At 34.2% G+C, this 23,236-nt stretch overlaps 2 protein-coding genes across 8 annotated transcripts; one reads left to right on the forward strand and one right to left on the reverse strand.

The window, feature by feature from the left end:
- The first annotated feature begins 44 nt into the window (after nt 1-44).
- LOC110620057 (GDSL esterase/lipase At5g03820) lies at nt 45-2,702 on the forward strand. The gene is made up of 5 exons (XM_021763628.2): nt 45-684; nt 770-900; nt 990-1,223; nt 1,865-2,120; nt 2,334-2,702. Exons 1-5 carry the CDS (start codon nt 438-440, stop codon nt 2,525-2,527), a joined length of 1,062 nt encoding a protein of 353 aa, XP_021619320.1. The 5' UTR covers nt 45-437; the 3' UTR covers nt 2,528-2,702.
- LOC110620056 (E3 ubiquitin-protein ligase UPL7) lies at nt 1,690-20,723 on the reverse strand. 7 transcript variants are annotated; one of them, XM_043959376.1, is made up of 15 exons: nt 20,587-20,723; nt 20,270-20,392; nt 19,704-19,944; nt 18,414-19,006; nt 15,890-16,885; nt 15,485-15,789; nt 14,855-15,133; nt 14,508-14,760; nt 8,222-8,392; nt 8,044-8,136; nt 6,825-6,932; nt 6,131-6,247; nt 3,320-3,409; nt 3,059-3,176; nt 1,690-2,134 (listed from the first exon to the last, which is right to left on the reverse strand). In XM_043959376.1, exons 1-14 carry the CDS (start codon nt 20,608-20,610, stop codon nt 3,093-3,095), a joined length of 3,477 nt encoding a protein of 1,158 aa, XP_043815311.1. In that variant the 5' UTR covers nt 20,611-20,723; the 3' UTR covers nt 1,690-2,134; nt 3,059-3,092. The 7 variants fall into 7 exon arrangements, 6 of the variants coding, with proteins under 6 accessions (XP_043815311.1, XP_021619319.2, XP_043815314.1 ...); XM_021763627.2 differs by lacking the exon at nt 1,690-2,134 and adding an exon at nt 2,165-2,538; XM_043959379.1 differs by lacking the exon at nt 1,690-2,134 and adding an exon at nt 2,165-2,590.
- Nucleotides 20,724-23,236: the final 2,513 nt, after the last annotated feature.

Raw genomic sequence — 23,236 nt, forward strand, 5'->3', positions numbered from 1 at the left:
AATAGCTTGCTTGAAAACATGTAGATAGATATATATAGCAAGTTAGTTTTATGTTGTTTACGATAAGGAAGAAGAAAATGGAAGCATCATATGTATAATGTGATAAGGAATTAGAAAGGCACAAAACCGTTTCCTCTCTCTGCTGTAAGTTGCAGCCAACTCCATCGTCACCTTCTCAAACTTACATATCAGCATGACCAAATCAGCTAACACTTTTGGTTAGCCTAATAAGTCCAGATTGAATTAGAGGACAAACAAAATCATGGGTTCTATGAGGTGCTAAACATGCCTCATTCCCTGGAAATAAGCAGCTTTTTTTAAGACACTTTGTATCATTTCTCACCCTTCTTTAAATTCTCCTCCCCACCTGCCCTACTCTTCTCTGTCTTCAGCCTCAGCACTAGCCACAAGCTTTTCTTTTTAAGAAAAAAAGAGAAATGGAGTTTGCATGTACTAAACTTTGGGGCACAAGCCTTTGTCTTCTTGTTTTGGTATGCTCAGTAGCTCATGCAGATCCTATTGTTCCAGCACTCATCATCTTTGGAGATTCTGTTGTTGATGTGGGTAATAATAATAATCTGAATACAATTATCAAGGCAAATTTTCCTCCTTATGGAAGAGACTTTGTTAATCATAGGCCAACTGGAAGATTCTGCAATGGAAAACTAGCTACAGACTTCACTGGTAAGGTTTCTTACTGATAAACTCTTCTTCTTCTTCTTGAGCTCAAATCTCATGAGATCACTTCGTTTGGTTTCTTCATGCACAGCTGAGTACCTGGGGTTCACTTCATATCCACCAGCTTACCTTGGCCAAGATGCCAGAGGAAACAATCTCCTGACTGGTGTTAACTTTGCCTCAGCTGCTTCTGGTCTCTATGATGGCACTGCAAGGCTATATGTAAAAAATACTCTCTCTCACACACACACACACACACAAACAAGAAGTAACAGAGAGTACTTGAATTTTTCTTGTGGATGATTCTGTAGGGTGCCATTCCACTGACCCAGCAGTTGAATTACTACGAGGAGTACCGAAGAAACGTTGTAAACTTGGTAGGAAGCGCCAAGGCAGACGAGACATTCTCTCGTGGTATCCATCTGTTGAGTGCTGGAAGCAGCGACTTTATTCAGAATTACTATATCAATCCTCTTCTTAACACAGTCTACTCTCCAGATGTCTTCTCTGATAATCTCATGACATATTACTCTACTTTCATTCAGGTTTTGCATTTCTAATTCTTTGCTTCCTCACTATCATTAATTTATTTGAAAAATACACAAATAAAAAAAAAAAAAAAAAATAGTTCATATATCGGGTACCTGGAATCGCAAGTTCTGGTTCAAGATTTAGGGCCAACTAGGGCTGGACCCAAATTAAGTTATGATTTGACTGATTTTAGCCAAACTAGCAGTTCAATTTTTTTTAGGGGGGGGAAAAAGTCAGTTTTGACTCAAATCAGACTGCCCGAGTTGATTCAGTTCCAAACATGATTAATCAAATTTAACTGGTTTCTTATCAGACCGGTCTTATTCCGATCTAAAACCGAATTGTATTCTAGATTTGTGCTGAGCCAAAGGCTTCTAGACCCAATAGGACAGAAATGGAATGATGCCATACCCACTCTTCCCCACTCCCATTTCTAGCTTATGTGCTAAACTGTAAACAACCAAAATCTGCCAACAAAAATGCACAAAAGTCAACCTGTCTATATCATAGGTGGGAAGGTACACATCAATGTCATAATATTGATCTCAAACATATACATCAAACTGGAGTTTGATATCTAAACTAATGAGAAAGGCATTTCTTTAGTTTCTTCGAAGCACAGAGTAGTTGCTAACAAGGATGGTGATTGACATAGAATCTATATGGAATGGGAGCAAGAAGGATTGGAGTGACAAGTTTACCACCAACCGGGTGTTTGCCTGCAGCTATTACCCTCTTTGGTGCAGGAAGCAACGAATGCGTTCAGAGGTTAAACCGCGATGCCATTTCCTTCAACAAGAAGTTAAATAGCACTTCCAAAAGCCTGGCAAACATTCTCCCTGGCCTCAAACTCGTGGTTTTCGATATCTACGAGCCCCTCTTGGATATGATCCTGAGGCCGAGTGACAATGGTAATGTACCCTATCTGCAACAACTAGATAGTCAATGTGACAAGTAGAAAAACCCAAATTTTATGTATATTCATAGAAAGCAAAGTCTATCAATTCTTTCACTATTACACTGATCAAATTTTGCACCATCTATCCAACAGATAGCTAGATGCATATAGTTGCATAAAACATCTAATTCATCTTATCACGAGTTAATTTGTTGTTTTTTCACAGGTTTCTCCGAGGCAAGAAGGGCTTGCTGTGGAACAGGTATGTTAGAGACATCAGTTCTCTGCAATGCAAGGTCTTTGGGCACATGCTCAAATGCTACACAATTCGTGTTTTGGGATGGATTTCATCCTTCTGAAGCTGCTAATAGGGTCTTGGCTGGTGATCTACTCGCACAGGGACTTGATCTCATTTCTTGAAGCAGCTTCCACTGTAGTTGGAACAACTTGCTATTATTTTCTTGTCATCTTCTTACATATATGCTATATATGAATGTCATCAGAATACATAGTTATGTAAAAAACTTAGTTAGCCACGCACGGCAGCTTGATTTTATGTTTTCACCTAAGACATTCACGCTTCCCTTAAGTAAAGACAATTATGGTTGTGATGAGTGCTTTGTTTTGGTTAACTTGTGCAGCTGAATTCTTCTAGAATGAAAATATGTTGAGCCTTCTCCATTTTCTTTGTTCCTAGGAATGTGTCCTCATATGGTTCTTCTTCCATTTTCTTTCCAGCCAATAAAAGAAAATGTTTCTCTCTGCGCTGGAGATTTCACCATGAAATATGCATAGGAGTAAATGGAATAAAAGATGTTTTTAACTGTATCTATGGTCACCCATTTGATAAATTATTATAGCAAAAACACGTTCTAGTAACGGACAGCAATGAAAAATCAAGTTATGTTTTAGTATAAAGTATGTAGGCAACATAAACCAAAAATTATTCACCTGAGACGTCACGAACTCAAAGGTCCACAAATCCCTAAGAAAGTTCAAATCCAGTGTTAGAACTGATTGCATATAGAAGCTTTGCTCTCAAAGTGCTTGCTCGTTTGTATGTTGGAAGCTGTAGTCATCCGACGGATCAAGAAAACACAGGAATGAACAAGATTAGATATAAGACGCACACAAATCCTCACAAGTTTTTTGACAGGGAAGTTAGATAAAAGATGGTTGATGTTGTCAGCCATGAGTCTTGCATTAAAATACCTTGAGAGTATTGTAGCACGTAGAAGCTGATGGAAGACGCTCCACATCTTTTCCTCCAAGTGTCGCCCAAAGAGAGGTATCGCATGCCACCTACATAAAAATCAAATTCCTCATTTCAATTCCATATATATAAAACTAGGTTTTCGTTTTTTTTTCCCCTTCATTCATCTTTCTTTAGTCTTTTGATCCAGTTATATTCTTTGCTGAAAGTGAGAGAATTTGTGATAATGGATTTAAGATAATCCAGTCCGTTCATAAAGAAAAAGATAAAAATAAATCTGCAACATTCTCTAGAAACATCTGTCTATCTGCAAGCTTAAATCAGTTATAGAATGATTTCCTTAGCAAATTAACCAGTTACACTTCTCCAAGCAATCCCACAATACATACATTTGCAAGAGAAAATATATATAGGATGCCTTTTTAGGAAAAGGCTTTTGTTTTAATCCAATCAAAGAACTTAGCACATCATTTAATGGATCAATTCATTCAGCAGGAAAGCTGCCCTTTACTTGTCACATGCTGAGTATATTTCCTGTTTACAAACAGAAGAATAACTCATTAAGGAGGAGCATTTTTTCAAATCATGCAAAAATAGAGAAATATTTTCAAAAACATGCAGGATCCGAAAATATTTTCGGATTCTGTGTGTCAACGCAGCGTGTTCGCCAGTCATACTGGCGAACATGCTTGTTCGACACCCATGGTGTCGACGAAGGAAGAGTTCGACACCATGGGTGGCGAACTCTGCCTTTCTGAGCTTGTTCGCCACTATGAATGGCGAACAAGCTCGTCCGGGCCACGGGAGCAGTGCAATCTGCTCCCGTGGCATGCCAGCTTGGCGGAAAGAATTGTTCGCCACTTAAAGTGGCGAACAATTGTACTGAGTGGCATGTTCGCCACCCAAGGTGGCGAACATGCACAGAAAACTGAGGAAAAGTGTTGGCAAACACTTTTCCTCATGCATGCCCGCTGAATGCCCCTGCACCCCTGCACATGCATGCAGGGCTAGGCCTCCATGCATCAGCTCCTCCTCGGCAGAAGAGCTTTCTTTATTACAATAATTTTAAAATAAAAAATATAACTATTTTATTAAAATAATTTTAAAATAAAAAAATAAAATATATTAAATATTTTTAAAAAATAAAATATTATATTTTTAAATAATTATTAAATTTTATTATCTCTTAATTTATATTTACTTTAAAAATATTAAATTTTATTTTTAATGTATAATAAATTTAAATTTTTAAAAATAAAAAAATTTATATATAATATTTTAATAATAAAAAAATTTTTCATAAACTATTTAAATTTAAAAAATACTACATAATAAATTAGATAATTTAAATTTAAATATTATAATAATAATATTATTAAATAATATTAAAAATTGATTTTATAATAAAATTACAAATGAATTATTAATTGATTGATAATTAAAAAATATATAATTTTAAATATAAAAAATAATTTTAATATTAATATTTTTTTAATTAATATCAATAAATAAATTTTAATTTAATATAATATTTTATTAATTTTTATAAATTTTTTAAATTTATATTTATTTTATATATTTAATTTTTATTTATCAAACAAATTTGTGGTATCACATGCAACTGAGGTATCACATGCATTGTGATACACATGCATGTGCATGCATGTGATATAAACAGAAAACTGTTCGCCGCTTATAGTGGCGAACACTTTTCCTCTTTCTTCCATGTTCGCCACTCAAAGTGGCGAACATGCCACTCAAAGTGGCGAACAAACTATTCGCCGCTTATAGTGGCGAACACTTTTCCTCTTTCTTCCATGTTCGCCACTCAAAGTGGCGAACATGCCACTCAGCACAATTGTTCGCCACTTTAAGTGGCGAACAATTCTTTTCGCCAAGCTGGCGTGCCACGGGAGCAGATTGCACTGCTCCCGTGGCCCGGACGAGCTTGTTCGCCACTCATAGTGGCGAACAAGCTCAGAAAGGCAGAGTTCGCCACCCATGGTGTCGAACTCTTCCTTCTTCGACACCATGGGTGTCGAACAAGCATGTTCGCCAGTATGACTGGCGAACACGCTGCGTTGACACACAGAATCCGAAAATATTTTCGGATCCTGCATGTTTTTGAAAATATTTCTCTATTTCTGCATGATTTGAAAAAATGCTCCATTAAGGAGCCCCCTGAATTATAGAGCAAAAAAACCTACTAAAACTTGCTCATATTTTGACATATTAAAACTCCTTGAATTTTTTGCTTTTGTATCTATCGCCTCCAATTTGTCCAAAAAGCAGCTCTGGATTGTTAAATTTTTAATTATAAATTAACAAACAACAGACGATAGGAAGAGGAGGATTGAGTTTGCTTCTTTCTTATGCATATGCATGGACAATTGGACTCAACAATTTCAAAAATAAAGGTTCAAGGGCTCAACCGGTCAAAATAAAAATTTAGGGACTTAATGGATCTCGTCTATAAAGTAAAGTTTCTCTATGGATTATTCCCAAAGAGGACAGAAAGCCATTCAATTTTATGTTTGCTTTGTTTCAAGTAACCTTAAACGTTTCATGGCATTTCTTTTATATGCAAGTGTCCAAAGGATTATAAATAATGGAAAAGACAGTAAGAATCATATTAGATGGTGGATGCCAAGATTTGGAATTTCTGCTATTCAGAAAAGGAATAAACATGCAGGGGAATTTATCATTATACTTGCCAATACATTATTGATTTATGACAGTGTTGCCACGACCAAATGGGCCTTTAAACTGACACTCCTTGAAGGCCTGAAGAGGTCAGATGACGAGCATACCTTATGAATAGTAAAGGATGGCTGCAAGTGTTTGAACCCAAGTAATGGAGCTCGAGAACAGCTGGTCACAAATTTTAGCAGCATACACCTTTCATTTGGTTCAAATCCTTTAATTACCTGAAACAATTTTTGAAGAAAAATCAGGGGGTTACAAGAAGGAAATAAGTAATAAATGCACTTTGCCAGATATCAAGACAAGCAACTTCAAAAACAGAATCAATATTATTAATAAGTTTGAGACATGGAATAATAAGAATGGGGTTTATTAGGGGTATACACATCTTATCTGACTTGTACATTTCTAATAAATGTTGAACCTGCCTACGCATCAGGAGGAGGGGGGGGGGGGGGGGGGGGGCAGGCAACTTCTAATGAAGTAGAAGAGGCAGTTTGCACTATGATAAAGTGAATGAGAAAAATAGAAGACAGAAATCTTATACATTTAATAAGAAGTGGTTCCACTTGCAATTAGATAGATAGAGGAACTACTACTGCTACTGAACCTTAAATGATTTGTTCAGGATGTTCTCCTGCTAAAAATTCAAAATTACTCAAAAAAAATTTTCTTCTTTAGGGAAACACAATTTGTATCCTTCATTCTTTCAAAAACAGGGTCAGATGCATGTGATTGTTTGCACAGAGATATGTTCAAAGCCTAAGAAAATCAAACTTTAAACCTCCATTTGGATGGTACCTCCCAGAAAAGTTTGATTGTCCGACTCCCCTCAGAATATCCGCCTGTGTAACGCGTGTTATTTATTAAATCATCAACATCAATGTCAAAGTCACCACCTGAAAGTAACTGAATGTAGTAACCTAGGTGAGCATTTGACAAATGTGAACCCATAAAGAATAGAAGATAAAATTGGGAAGTAACCATCGTGATTTTATAGAAAGCAAATACCACAGTATATCAACAGTGAAGATTGAAGGCTACTTTTATAATTTCAAGAAGATAACTCACAGTACTTTTCATTTTCAAAAACAATCTTTTTTTTTGTGGCCTACTTGCAAATTGCCACATTACTGTGATGTCATCATTTCTCCCGCACCAGCAAACATGCCAACTAAGTAATTTTACAACTATAAATCTTGGCAAGTAAATAATTTTACAACCACAAGTCTAACTCAATAATGGAGATGAGTGTAGATAACCAATGAGCAAATGTTCACAATCTACCTTTAGTTGGTTCAAATACTTTTGTATAAAGCAGTTCAGAGACAACACTGTAAAATGTGAACAGTTCAAGGTAAAGATCTAGATTTACACTGACTGGAAGTCGATGTCTTCCAAACATCGACTCCAAGAATTTCATTCCAATTTCATACGAGATAGCTTAACAGCAATTTTTCAAACTCTATCTGTAATTAGATTCCAGTTCACTTAAATTCATGAGTGATGTATAAAAACATCATAAACATTCTGGATTTTGTAGTAAAATGTGAACCAAATGTGCTCTTTAGGATTTGAACATTTTGCAACCTCTGGAATTTCTTTTCCTAGTGCAAAAAATATATATATAGAAAAACACAAGTACATTAAAGAAAAACACTAAATTAAGATATAATTTTATTTATGTCCTTTACTTCACTCCACATAATGCCAGTTGACTTGAAATATGCACGTTTCAAACAGAACCATGCTTATTTCTATCAACTCATCAGCATATTTTGTTGAAGTAATTAATAGACGACTAGCACACAAAACACATGCATTTGTCCTTCCAACTTTCTGCAAATTGAGATTCAGCCCAAGTAGCTTCTGAAATTGACATCACTAATTGATATCAACATACACAAAACGGGGATGGCCTGAGCAAATGATCTTAATCAACAAATATAATACCCTAGTCAACAGCCTTGTGTCATTGGCAGACAGTATCTTAGCTGAATGCAAGAACCAGAAAAATTACCTGATTGAATTCACTTGCATTAAACAACTTTAACCAGGATGGGGATATGAGATCAGTTAGTCCCCTGTAAAATGCATTTGAATAGGGTAATATCTGCAATAAGAACAATCACATAAAGTAAATCAATTACAGAAGGTGCAGCTATTATAGAATTTGCAAAAATGAAGTAGCTAGACACCTGTCGATTGAGTTTATAATCAGCCATTGCATGAACATATTGCATCTTGTTCTCATTTGTAACACAAACATCCTTGCCCCCAGGTTTAAGCTCAATAACATGATGTTTACCAAATGATTCTTCTGTAACTGTGAAGTCCAAAGAGAGATCCTTAAGATCGCCATCATAATGCTGTAAATAGTAGCCACAAATAACTAAATTAATAAATAAAGGAAATCTCTGAACTTGTACATATAGTTTTGCAAAGGCATCTAAAAAAGATATTAAAGAAATATGGAGTTCCAAGCAATGGATATAGCTCAACCAAGTAACAGTAGTGCGTTGTGCCTTATACAAAATGTTGAATCCCACATCGGTTGTGAAAGGGGTAATGTGCCCCTTATATGAGTCATTGGCAATCCTCCCCTTTGAGCTAGCTTTTGGGGTGAATTAGGCCTGACCCAAATTTAACATGGTATCAGAGCCTCCCCATCCGATGTTGGGCCTCCCATAAATATGTCATGCACCAGTAAAATTCTGAGCGTGAAGGGATGTGTTGAATCCCACGTCGGTTGTGGAAAGGGATAATGTGCCCCTTATATGAGTCATGGGCAATCCTCCCCTTTGAGCTAGCTTTTGGGGTGAGTTAAGCCTGGCCCAAATTTAACACAAACAAATCAAAAGCAATTAGCCCAAGCCAGTATTAGCTGGTACAGATGTTACATTTTGTTGGCTTTAGTCCTATTAGCATTAAATTATTCCTTAATGCAGTATTTTACTAATATTCTACTTCAAAAAGACTTTAGATTTAGGAAGATTGCACCCTCAGGACATTCCCACATTGACTAAGAACCAAGAACCAGAACCAGCTGAAGGATATAAGAAAGCTTTCACTCCCGTACCTCTCCTTCCTTCACTGCCTTCACCATCCTATTTCTCCTCCTTTGTTCTCTCCTATTTCCTCTCTTTTAATCAGTATCCTACTCTCCTTATCTGGTGCCAATTTTTATTTCTAGTAATTAAGATGTATTACCTTCTCTATGGCTTTCCCTCTACATTTTCCCACCATGGAAACAAAATTTTGTTGCACAAGTTGCAAGAAATGGCACATAGTCATCAAAGGTGCAAGTCAGTCAGAAAGATTTTGATTCCTGTTACATTCTTAAGATGCCTTAACTTATTCAAGCAAACAGCGCAGTTCTTTTGTCAGAAAGTCAATCTGGAAAGACATGATTTGGTAAAGCATCTAAGGTTTCCTTGGTTCCTTTTTATCACATCTTGTTCAGAGAGGTGAAACAAGCAGCTTGTCATTTATTTTCCGTTTGTTGTATCTAGGCAAATTTTCTCATTCTAGATGCCTCAGAGCAATCTCAAACACATAGATCTCTTATATCAACTTTTCTTGTACACTATTGCCATACCTAAGCACTTTTCTACTCCATCCACCTTAATTCATGGTACCTCATAAATTCGTTCAATTAAGATAGCAATCTTCGTTGTTCTCAGAGGGTGTCTTCCTGCAGCTTGTTAGGAGTGCAACAAGCCATCTAGAAGTGTTGACTTATTTGTTATGATTTGATTTGATTACAGATTCTAGATATAAATTAGAATCCTTAATTATCTCTATAATTATTCTTTAATTATTTGCTTCCTATTTAGTTGTAATTCTTTGTATATAAGTAGTCATATAAATTATTTGTAAAGATCAAGAGTAAAACACAAGAACACTCTAAAATTCTCTAAATTTCTTCATGGTATCATAACTTTTTCCTGATTTTAGGGTTTACATTCAATTTTTCCTCTTTAGAGTTTCAAAATCCTTGTTGAATCCCACATCGGTTGTGGAAAGAGGTAATGTGCCCCTTGTATGGGCCATAGGCACTCCTCCCCCTTGAGCTAGCTTTTGGGGTGAGTTAGGCCTGGCCCAAATTTAACAATCCTAAATCTACCTTTTTGGAACTACCCTATCTAGGACCTTTTCACATCTCATCGCCGACACCAGGAGGATCGCCCGACCATTCGCCGGCCAAACCACCTAGCTCCAATGCTGGAAAGTCACGCATGTGAGCTCATACACCCTCCCTTCCCGGCGCGTGAGACACCGTTCGACACTACTTCACCGCTTCGATCACTCCGACGCCAATTCTGACCCTCTTTCCGGCCTTCCCGTGCCGCTGCCTGGTCTTTTGATAATTTGGTTGGGCTCTCTTGTGTGTACAACCTTGAGCACCTCCTATTCTTTTACGGTTCATTTGTTTTACCACAATAGAAGGTAAAAAGGTCTCAATTCCTAACTTTGATAATTCTTCCTTGGAAATTAGTCCCGTAAAACTTGATAGAACCAATTTTCTTGCTTGATTAAGGTCTTGTATGTTGTTTATCAAAGTTAGAGGACTGCAGGGCTATGTCACTGGTAATAAGAAGCAACCGGATGAGAATGATCCAGATTTCCCTCAATGAGACTCGGATAATTGTCTGGTTATGACATAGTTACTTAACTTTATGCAACCTCATATCTCTAAGTCCTATTTGTTAATTGATACTGCTGCAAGGATATGGAAAGTTTTGTCCTTAATGTATTCCAAGATTGGAAATGATGCCTAAATTTATGATATTCGAAATAAGATCCATGGTACTAAGCAAGGAGAAATAATTATCTCCCAATTTTATTCTGAGTTATGTGGCTTATGGCAGGAACTATCAGGACTTTCAGGCAGACTGTACTGAACATGTAGTTAAATTTCGAAAAATGATTGAAAAAGAACGGATCCATGATTTTTTTATAGGATTGAATAACGAATATGATCCAATTCGGGTGGGTCCAAGTGTTGGGGAAAAATCCTTTTCCTTCTCTAGAAGAGGCTCATGCTATGCTCTATATTGTACCAGTTGAAAAAGCTGGATTGACCACTAGTTTGAGCACACCGCAGCCTCCTAATTTTGAGAAAGATCACCTGCATTGTGACTATTGTGAGAGATCGAGGCATACCAAGGAGACTTGCTAGAAGTTTCATGATCGTCCCACTAGAGGTCGGGGGGAACAACGAGATACCTCTAGAACTCAAGCTAATTTAGCAGAAACTGTAGAAGAGCCCTTTAAAGAGACAACAGCTGCCGAGTTTCTTTCCCCTAATGAAATTAAGAGTCTCAAGTGCTTCAAGTGCCTCCTGTCTCATATTGACACCTATTCCACCTCTGATATCACATCTAATTTTGTAAAGTCAAGTAATGCTTCTTTTCTTGATATTGTTCCATGATTATTGATTCTGGTGCGAATAGACATATGATAGACTCTTCTAAAGACTTTCTAAATTATTTTCCTTCTCTAACCACAGACAGTGTCAAAATTGCTGATGACTCTTTTACTCCCATATCCAGAACAGGTTCTGCTATTTGTGCATCCAATATTAAATTATCATTTGTTCTTCATGTCTTCCATTTTCCTGTCAACTTTTTATCTGTCAGTGCTATCACCAATGCTCTTAACTATAAAATTGAGTTCTTTCCTGATCACTGTATTATTTAAGATCTTCTCACAGGAAGAGAATTGACAATGGTAGACTGCATGATGGCTTATACATGTTGAAAAGTGATTCAGGTTTTCCGATATCTCAAATCTGTTTTGGAGAAAATAAAGATGTCAATCAGGAAATATTATAGCGGCACAGGCGATTAGGGCATCCATAATTTTTTGTCTTAGAAAAACTTTAACCTAGTTTGTTTGCTAGAACTCAGTTTGGTTTTTTATTTTGTGATGCTTGTGAGTATATTAAGCACACTATAAACTTTTATCCTTTGAATTATAATAAAAGTCAAATTCCTTTTTGATTATTCATTCTGATCTTTGGAGGCCTATTCAAACCGTCTCCTTATCTAATAATCGATGGTTTGTCACTTGTTACCCTTATTGATTGTTGCAGTCGAATGACTTGGATGTACTCAGTTTGATACAAAGGTAAAAATTTTGAGAACTGACGGTGAAAGAAAATATATGAATACTAGATTTTTTGCTTATTTGGAGACCAATTGGATAATATACTAAACTAGTTGTCCTTATACTAATGCACAAAATGGCATTGTTGAAAGAAAAAACATGCATCAACCGGAAGTAGCTCGATCTCTTATGTTCATCATGAATCTACGCAAAGCATATTGGGGAGATATAGCCTTATCAATAGAATGCCCCTCAAAGCCCTTAATTTTATGAGTTCATTGGAGGTTATATAAGGAAGGAATTTATACATTGTTCCACCAAAAGTATCTGGATGTGTTTGCTTTATCTATACTAGGAACGCGAGAAAGTTGGACCCCAAGGCCCAAGGCCCTTAAATGTATGTTTGATGGGTATTCTCCAAGGATATAGGTGTTATTATCCCCCATCTAGGAAATACTTGGTCAGTATGGATGTACCACCCACTCACCTCTTCAAAGGGAGAATAGTGAGCAAAAAAAGGTGACTCCAAATTCTGTGATTCTGAATGATATGCCTCAGCGAGAGAGTTCTAGTAGACAAGGAGAGATGTCCAATCAGAGGAGAGAATTGGACATTTGGACAAGTCATATTTGAGAAGGTATTCGAAGAGAGATAAGACAGAAGAAGCCATTATATAGTCTACTTAGAGTCAAGAATCTTCTCCGATGTGTTACCTATAACTCTTGAATACTCTAATGATTTAGATAAATCCTTTGCACAAAGAAAATGTGTCAGATTTTGTACTAAACACCCTATTTCTAACTTTGTTTCTTATGAATCCTTGTCTCCCTCCTATAGAGCCTTTGTCTTATCTATTTTTTCTGTCTATTTCACAGGATTGGAAAGAAGCTCTTGGAGATCCTAAATTGAAGGAAGTAATGATTGAATAGATGGAAACATTGACCAAAAATAAGACCTGGGAGCTTGTCACTCTCCCACCTGGGAAAAAACTTGTTGTTTGTAAGTGGATATTCACAGTAAAACGTAAAGCTGTTGGCACAATTGAATGGTTTAAGGCTAGACTGGTTGCTAAAGGATTCACCTAAACCTATAAAGCGGATTATCAAGAAAACAGTTACAAAAATGAACTCAATCAGAGTCCTGTTATCTTGTGCAGCCAACTTGGACTGGGACCTACAGTAGTTTGATGCGAAGACTGCTTTCATCCATGGAGATTTAGAGGAAAAAGTGTTCATGGAGATCTCTTCTGGATTCGTTGATGAGAAGATATAAGGAAATGTGTGCAGGTTAAAAAAAGCTTTGTATGGGCTAAAACAATCTCCCAGAGCTTAGTTTCACAGGTTTAGCAGAAGTATGATATCCTTTGGTTACCAACAGAGTAATGCTGATCAACTTTGTTTATTAAACATCATAAGGGTAAGATCACCCTTCTAATTACATATGTTGATGATATAGCGGTGACAGGTAATGACAAATAGGAAATGACTCAACTAAAAAGGTTGTTGGCTCAAGAATTTAAAATCAAAAATCTAGAAAAACTGTAATATTTCCTAGGTATTGAGGTGGCTAGATCAGAAAAAGGAATTTTCATCTCCCAAAGAAAGTACATTCTGAATCTTTTGAAAGAAACTGGTATGTTGGAGTCTAAACCAGTAGAATCTCCCATTGAAAGTAATCACAAGCTGGAAGCAGGAATTGGTGAGTCCGTGGATATTGGAAGATACCAGAGATTGATAGAAAAGTTGATTTATCTCTCACACACTCGACCAGATATAACCTGTACTGTTAGCTCAGTCAGCCAATTCATACATAATCCTCGCGAGACTCATATGCAGACTGTACTTCGCACCTTGAGATGTCTAAAATCTATGCCAAGGAAAGAGCTTCTTTACTCGAAACATAGTCACCTCCAAGTTGAAGCTTTTATAGATGCAGATTGGGGAGGATCTCTCGATGAGAGGAGATCCATATTTGGCTACTGCACAGTTGTGGGAGGAAATCTTGTCACTTGGAGGAGTAAAAAACTTACGAATGTGTTTACTAAAGGGCTCAATAATAAAATTTACCATAATTTGATTTGCAAATTGGGCATGTGCGCCATCTTTGCACCAACCTGAAGGGGAGTGTTGACTTATTTGCTGATTCTAAGGATATGATTTGATTTGATTTGATTAGGATATTTAATTATCTCTGTAATTATTACTTAATTATTTGCTTCCTGTTTAGATATAATTTTTTTGTGTATAAATAGTCATGTAAACCAATTGTAAAGATCAAGAGTGAAATATAAGAATACTCTAAATTTCTCCAAAATTCTTCAAATCAACTAAATAAAATAGAGAAGAGACTGTGAAAGTGATCAAGAACGTGTACCTTCACATACATGAGATTCCTGTAAAGCTCTGGATCAAGTGTTGATAGTTCATCAAGAAAGCTATATCGGCCTAACAGCTTCTGTACGAAAGCATGTGAAAAAGAGTAATCCAGCAATATTCCTTCATAAAGAGCTTTCCCAACAACTCTTCCAAGAAATTCAATCATCTGGAGACCATTCTCCAGATATCTTGCAGTTGGATTAGGGATTAAAAATCTGTCTGATGTTGATGTTTGGGAGAATAGGCCATACCTTACACCAATAGCATGGAAAAAACATAAAATATTATTTTGAGAGAAAGCATATAATTAAAAGGACCAATATAGAGACACAAGAATAAACTTACTCAGGGGAAAAGGCTGCTTTTGATATGTCAGTTAAAAACTCCTTTGATAATCCACCATAATCCAGGCCAGCCTCTGGAACACCACATTCGCTAACAAATGAAACATGAATGGATGACTTTAATCTTGATCCAAGAGTATTTAGTTGCCGAAATCCATCTTCAACAATATGACCCCGCCGAACTACAATATCAACTGCTCGAGAACCAGGTCCAGTAACTTCACCAGCCATTTTTCGAGATACTTTGTCCATGTTGATAAACTCTCGAAACATCTGAACTCTGACAAGATAATGTATGATGTCAAGAAAAAAACACCAGCACAAAAGAAAAAAATAAAAAGTAAGCAATGTTACAAAGAAATAGATTTCCAAATTCCATCCAAGAAAATAGTCCATGGGAAAGGAACTGCAGTGAAAATAAGGACACATGGTAGAGAATAGTAATAATCATTAAAGAAGTGTACTTGGTCCAAGAGAGAGAGACCGTGAAGACATTAAGTTACTAGGAAGGAAAAAAGCAAAATTTTCATACAATTAATAAGTAAAGAGTTAGTTGAACAGAAAACGCATATGTACAGAGGACAAGAAACATGAATGAGACATCATCAGCTACCATGCATTTCATGCTTACCTTTCTTCAAAAGAATATACATGTGGAATCGTAGTGATTACGGAACCTGTTGTACTAGACAACACATTTTCATGAGTTCTGGCAGCAACTGCAATTGGGGGTCGGCCCTTTCTCGCAGGTGAAAGCCACAAAACAGGGGGACAAAACTGGTGCCTGCAATCCCTTTCATACATCAAATGCAAGCATCTAATTGCAGAATCCATAAGAGGTCTATTCTGCTGAACTGTACCATTTGCCAAACCATTGTACACTAATGTATTAAGCACTGATGAAATTCTCCGTTGCTGCTCCAGCTTGAATGGGACCTAACTTGCACACAAAATGCTTGAATAAATATTCTGGACTACTCCATACTGTCTTGTGTGGTTAAACAATAGAGAAAAGAAGAGGAAAAAAAAGGTTTACCTGCTTTTCATAGAACTCAATGTCATCAAGAACTAAAAGCAGGTGGGAGTATGTTGCACAGAACAGATGAAGCAAACATGAAATATCTTTTGAAAGCTTTTGTGGACCACACCTCAAAGGTTCTACATCCCAAACATCTTGCAAATCTTCATCCACCTGTGCCATGGATTGACCATCAACTGAATCTGTATAATCAACACCAGCTTGGGACTTACCAGCAATTTTATGGAGCATGTTGGCCCATTTATTACTCCCTTCCTTATTTAGTTGCTTTTCTTTTTTATCACCACCACTGTCTTTTTTATTGCCTGAAATTTTACTTGTGAAAAAATCATGATCAGCAGAAATGTCTCTCTTCCTAGGTAAAAGTAAACTTTCCAATGCTTCCCACAAAGTGACAAGATATCCAGGAGTAAAAGATAGCATATTAAGAACAGGCAGTGGCCCAAGCAGGGGGTTCAATATCGAAAATATCCTGAGAATGTAAGAATAGAAATACGCAATATCAACCAGTTCCAGCTTCCTTGAGTATTTAAGATTTTGCACAGTCAAAGCCTCATCTGTATGAATATAGGCATCAGTCTTTGATATTGCCAAAAGTTTTGTAAGATGCCACTGCTGACAAACAGACCTCAGTAGGTCCACATAAGACATTTTTAAGGCACATGTAGTCTCATTCTCATACGAAACTTCACCAACAGGCTCTGCAGAAGTTTCAGCATCAATCTGAGGAAATTGGCTCTCCTTTTCAGTCCATCCACTGTCATCAAGCCATGACAATAAGCTCTCAGCAAGAATGATCACAACATGGACATAAAATGCATAGTCTAGACTTTGATTGAGCCCACCAGGATCCACAAAGTCATTCTCACTCCCAGAAGCAAGGCAAATAATGTTTGCAAGAGTCCAACCTACTGGTGGAATAATCTTCAAAGAATGCTGAATTTTCAAATGATCAATCCGGGACATCTCTGTTAATATATTATCTCTCAAAATCTGCCATCATCTGCCAAAGTTTGATCAGTCCCACATGTTTTGGAAGATATACAAATCTACAAAGTTGAATTAAAGAGAACCTCATGACTTTAATGACTCGAGGGGCCTAATACAAACTACACCATATTGTTATTATATTTACTTCAATATAGCATACATACAAAGATAAATATAACTGGAGGGGTTTATGGAATATACAGCAAAATGGCAAGCATATCGAACATATTTGCTCACTGTAAAATATTAGAAAAATGTACAAGTAAATGACAGCGAGTCCAAGTGATCATTCCCAAGCAGCTTGAATATTTGATTAGTTAATTGGGGCTCATGTCGTTTAATTTCAGACAACAAGGACATCACTGCATAAACAAGGGATATAGAAGGGTACAGTTAACCAATTAACTCTCATTTCAATCAAACAAATCACTGAAGCGAAGATGAATTATTTGAATTGTGTGAAGCCACTGGAGCAAAGATGAACGATTTGAATTGCGAGTGCTTGATATTGGTGTAAATGACTCTAAACATTGGATCAAGCATGACTACTCTGCTGAGAAAATGTATCAAGTTGGTGATCTACATTCTTGATACTTCATTACACAAATCATCTATCTACATCCCCCAAGACCTTGACCACCCATCTCTTAAGACAAAACAGGAAAAAAAAAGGCATTTGATACAATGCAAGTCAGATGAAATGATAAATTGAAAATCAGAAGAAAAAAAAGGAGAAATAAGCTAGCATAATGAATAACAATTTAAATATCAGTTAAAAACTATGATGAATTATGTAAAATTAAGTTTATAATTCAGGCAACTACTTCACATAAACAGTATACCCCATTACCTCCTGGTAAGAATTTTCTAGTCTCCTTTGTCCTAAATGGCTGTTCATTAAAAGAGAGAGCACTCTGTTGCATGATTGAGAAGAAGAGAAACTGGGATAGGTGGGGTTAACATTTACAGCCTGAAAATTAAGAGGATCAGAAATGATGGCAGAACCATCAACAAGATCGCTATTTCCAAATGGCTACATACATCCATCCTGCTGGATATAATTTTAGTATAAAGTCAAATTACACTGATATAGGATTTTAGATATAGAAAGCAAAAGGTCCCACCCATAAATGCAATACCATTCCCCAGTAACACATACTGTACAACACTCATGCCACATAAGACTACAGATCAGAAGTAGTTCTGGATGGGAAAATTAGAGGCTTAAAGTGTGTTTTCAGCCTCAAAAGTAGAAAAAACTATATTCTCTGGATCTAGTTCTTTACAGACTGGACGAGGCTATGCCGTTATGCTAATCCCTACTTGATGCATTACCACTTGTGAAAGTCAAATTTGATAAAAGCAATTACTGGGTGGATCAAAATAGACACACAAGCAAATCTAGTCAGCATCAGTTGCTTAGATGTGGTACTGTGCAGGAAGCATGATCATATGTTGTGTATATAATTATATGCCAATATTGTTGAAAAAAAACAATTAAAAACTTTTCTTTAAATTTGATGAATCTTACCAGTAGAGTCTGGAGGCAAGGTGAGAAAATAGTATTGTGCTTCAAAGCAGAAACAAGAACAGCTGGGAGACGTTGAGTAAGATTGGGAATTGTAAGCATATACAAACAGTACTGCACAGGAGCAGAATGCATGTCCAGCAGGTCAAGTCCAGTTGACAAAAAATTTGTTGCATGAAATGGCCGTAAAGCTAAAGTTACTGCAGTTGCAGTGATCAGGAATTTATCATCTTTCTGGACCATAGATTTTGTTTGTGAACTAAGAGGAATATCCAATTTGTTAATGTATCTTCTGATAGATATGTAAAGACCACTTTCACATCTTCCCATAAACTTAACCAAATCGTTTACTGCTGCATCGGCATCTTTAAGACTATTTTTGGTAATACTTTTCCAGCCTTTCAGATCAGTTAACACAACAAGAAAACGCAGTGCGAGAGAGGTGAGGACTATAATATCTTGTCCCCCAGCAAGAGATTTATCACACTTGGCAAGGAGAAATGAGCATAGAGAAATCAGCTTCTTTGATTGATATGTCCATGTTCTTCTTTCTTCGAATGTACCCAATGCTAGGGAGCAAAAATTGTGTCTTGAATCTACCCTTAAAAAAGAGAGAGGATATCAGTTGTTTATGAAGTGGGCAGATCTAAAATAGAAATGCAGAGGGAGGTAAATGACTAAATCTGTACAGTATGAATTGGGTCCTTTAAACTAAAGATCTCAAGGAATACATAAGCTATTATCATGATCTGATGCATCATGCATGCTGTCACAAGAACATCAAGTGATAATATGCTATTATGGTGCTTGATCTTTTTCTTACACTTTATCTTCCCTCCAAATAATACTACAGCATTTTAAAGAGAGAAAGAGAGATGCCTCCTTACATATCTGCTTTAAATGGTACCAGGTTGACAGATACTGATGGCCATTAAAAAGTTTTGCTCATCTAAATAACAAACTACTACTAGTTTTACTTGAGTTAACAATTCCTAAGAACACGACAGCTCAAACTAACTTAATCTTGCCAGATTACCAAAAGTTGGTGAGGGCATTAGGCAAAGCATCTACATCTATGAACAGTTCATCTCTGAGGAAGCTGGGGAAAAAAAATGAAATTGTATATAGCACATTACCACCTGCATATATCTGCCATTACAAATTCAATATTCTTAATAAGACAGCTAAAGAAACCCTATCACGTAACTACAGCTTTTCCAACAAGCAATGGGATTATTTATGGAGAAGAAAATTGAATTCCAGTTCCCATATAAGTATGGCAAACTGACATACCAGTAGAATTTATGCTTTCCAGCAAAATCTTAAGACAGTCCAGCATACAGTTAACATCTCTGCTGCAAGTCTTCCCATGCCGAGTGGATAAACATGCAATGAAGAAAAGAAAAGGCCTCAAAACCCTGCTGGAAACCCAGCTGGTAGTCATTGAACCATCATGATGGTGCAACATGTTTTCCCATTCTTCTTGAAGCTGCAGAGCTACCTTTTTTGTCACATTATACCGTCGCCAGACTCTCTGTAAACACAAACAAACCTGGTCATTCTCACATTGCTAACTAAAACTCAACTTAGCTACTTCTACCCCAAAGAAAGTAAATTAAATAATTTAATTTCTTCTGTCAGGTGAGGATGTTACACTGATGAAGCATCATTAAAAATAAGCTCTTTTTTTTTTCTCGCGACTTATAACAATATTAACAATCACAAAAGTAAACAAATTAACTTCCTCATCCACTTTCCAGCAATTGGGTCAGATACTTCGACAACTAATCATCGCCCATAATAATAATAACAGAAAAAAAAACAGCAATAATAGCTATAATTACAACAAAATCAGGCACCTGGACAAATAGAGCAGCAGCAGTAGCTCGTCTCGCATAACTACGGAGCTCTCTTTCATGGGAGACCTTCTCAAGAAGGGCATCCCTCGATATCTCTCTCGCACTTGCCCCTCTTAAGGACACCTGAACAGTTTCCATCCATAAATAACACAACTAAGTTACAATCATTAATTCCAGAAACATTTCACAGCAAATTAACGTTCAAATACTTCAACTCAACAAAATCAAAAGCAGATTATGAAATTTGAGGAGAGGTCTACGGAATATTCAGAATAAGGTATTTATTTTGGCGAGGGATCAGAAGCAGAGAGAAGCACCTGATGCTTGCGAGGCTCGTCCATGGACCTAATTTGAGTACAGCATGATCGAGTGGGGAAAAGCTTCGAGATGTCAACGGGTTAATTGGCTGGTTTTTTCACGAGTCCCATTTATCCAATGAGCCAAAAGAGCACGACGATTCTTATGAAGCAACTTATTTGTTCTCACGCGCGTGCATGGAGCGTTTTGTACACTACTCCTCTTTTGGTAATTTAGATATTTACCTCTGGTATATTGATTAATTACTTGTTTATTTATTTTTTTATTTTATTTTTATTTTAAAATTTTTATAATATAAAAATTCATTTATTAAATTTTTATTTATTACACTCACAAACTTAACTAATCAGATATTTCAGATTTTATTTTTTTAATTTTATTTTAAAAAAATTTATTTATTTATAAAAAATATTTTTTAATAAAATAATTTATTTTTATTATTTAATTTTAATTTAAAAATAAAATATATTAATAATTTTATATAAAAACTTTATTCATGATGTTAAAACGTGAAAAATGATTTTATTTTAAAAATTTTATTTTTTTAAATAATTTAAATATTTTTATGTTAATTAAATTTTTTTAGTGCTTAAAAAGTATAAAATGTGTAAAATATTTTTTTTAAATAAATAAAATATAAAAGTATAAAAGTTTCAAGCCATACTTTGAGTAAAAAGAAAATGAGATCTTTCCATTTAGATGGGGTTAAGAAAAAAATCGAGGATGCCATAAAACTTTGAAAACCTTACTTCCATAAAAACGCAGCAGAGAACATATCTATCAAAAGCTATAAAGAATGTTATTTTTAGTCACTATCAAGGTTATATATTTATAGAAATTTGTCATATTTTAAATTAAATTCTCTTTAGATTGCAATGGCTTGTATAATAGAATTTGAACATGGACTTTAATTAAATTTAATTCCGTAACTAAATTTATTAAAACTTTATGTTAATTTAAATTTTTTAATTAATTAATTAATAAAAAATTTTGTTAAATTCTATATAAAAAAGGATAATGTGTCTATATGAATAATTAAGACTGGTTTAAATTTAACATGATATAGAGACTGTGGAAGAATGTTGAATATCACGTCAATTATAAAAAATTAATTATAAAAATAAATAATATACTCCTTATATAAGCTATAAACATTTCTCTTTGACTCAAATTTAATAAATTAATATGAAAATAAAAGTAAATTAAAAATTTTTTAAAATTATTTATTTTTTTAATAAAAAGAAAATGAATTTTCCTCCATTATATATACATAAGCACATAGCTTCAATTTTTAATTTAATATTAATTTAATCAAATAAAAGTTATGTTTTTATTTAAACTTACCATTAAATTAAGCAATTTAATTAAATCAATTAATTTAAATTTGAATATTATTCAAATAGCAGGATTAAATGTTATATCGTCTTCTTATTTTGGCGTTTTCTATAGTAATTTGATTTCATATGAAGTATTTATTATTTATCTCTTTTAATTTTTTATAATATGATATTTTCCATAAATTAATTAATTAACTTAATGAAAAAATAATTTTTTATTAAAAAATATGTAATTTAAAAAATTGAAAAAATAAATTATATGTGGTAAATTTTATTAAAAAGTTACAAAAATAAATTTTTAGTATCCTACTAAAGGTAGTAGATTACTCGTTAAGTATAAATTTGTTGGTGCATTCATTTCGGATGTGATTTCTATTTTTTGTTTAGAAAATTTATTCGATTGTTATTATTTTATTTTTATTTTTATTATTTATTAAAAATTATTTTTAAAATTAAAAATTTAAAAACTAAAAATTACAAATGCTATTTCTTTTATTATAAATTCTATCAAATCATTATATTTATTTATGATATTTATCATATTATTAATAATAATTATAAGATTTTATCTTCATTAATTAAATTAAATTTTTAAATATGTATACATTCAATTAATTGATAGAATATACTTTTATTTTATTATTATAAAAAAGTATTAAACTTATTAATTAAATCATTAGTTTTAAAAAATACATTAAAAAATACTTGAAATTTTAATAAATTTATTAATCATTTAATTTTTAAATATTTTACTATTTAATTTCTATAATATAAAAAAAATTTATTACTTAATCTTTTAATTTTATAAAAATATACAATTTTTATTTTTTTATATTAATAATATTTTAAATTTTTATAAGAAATATAAAAATTTATTATTTAATTCATATGATATAACAAAACTCATTAGTTAATCTTTTAATATTTAAAAATATATTAAAATATCACTAAAATATTAAAAATTATACTAATTAATTTTTTTATTGATTTATCGGTTAAAATTTTTACCATTTAATTTTTGTGATAAAAGAAAATTCATTAGTTAATTTTTTAAATTTATAAAAATATTTATTAATTAATCAATTTGTGTTGAGAGGTATTTTAAATCTTTTTGCAATACTTAATAATAAAATTAAGGTGTTAATTAGTATATTTTTAAAAAATTTTAATATATTTTTTAAAATTAAATATCTAAACAGTGAGTTTTTATATATTATATAAATTAAATAATAATTTTTTATTTTTACAATACTTAACATAGATTTTTTAAAATTTTAATAATATTTATTATATTTTTAAAATATACCGACTT

The sequence above is a fragment of the Manihot esculenta genome, chromosome 8, assembly GCF_001659605.2.
Source record: "Manihot esculenta cultivar AM560-2 chromosome 8, M.esculenta_v8, whole genome shotgun sequence".
Taxonomy (NCBI): Eukaryota; Viridiplantae; Streptophyta; class Magnoliopsida; order Malpighiales; family Euphorbiaceae; genus Manihot; species Manihot esculenta.

Excerpts from the sequence above, each read along its gene's own strand:
- LOC110620057 (XM_021763628.2), top strand. The coding sequence starts at position 438 with ATGGAGTTTGCATGTACTAAACTTTGGGGCACAAGCCTTTGTCTTCTT. Across the intron at positions 685-769 it reads ACTAGCTACAGACTTCACTG|CTGAGTACCTGGGGTTCACT; the intron begins GTAAGGTTTCTT and ends CTTCATGCACAG. Across the intron at positions 901-989 it reads ATGGCACTGCAAGGCTATAT|GGTGCCATTCCACTGACCCA; the intron begins GTAAAAAATACT and ends ATGATTCTGTAG.
- LOC110620056 (XM_043959376.1), bottom strand. The coding sequence starts at position 20,610 with ATGGACGAGCCTCGCAAGCATCAG. Across the intron at positions 6,933-8,043 it reads ATGCAAGTGAATTCAATCAG|TTACTTTCAGGTGGTGACTT; the intron begins GTAATTTTTCTG and ends TACTACATTCAG. Across the intron at positions 3,177-3,319 it reads CGTGCTACAATACTCTCAAG|CTTCCAACATACAAACGAGC; the intron begins GTATTTTAATGC and ends GGATGACTACAG.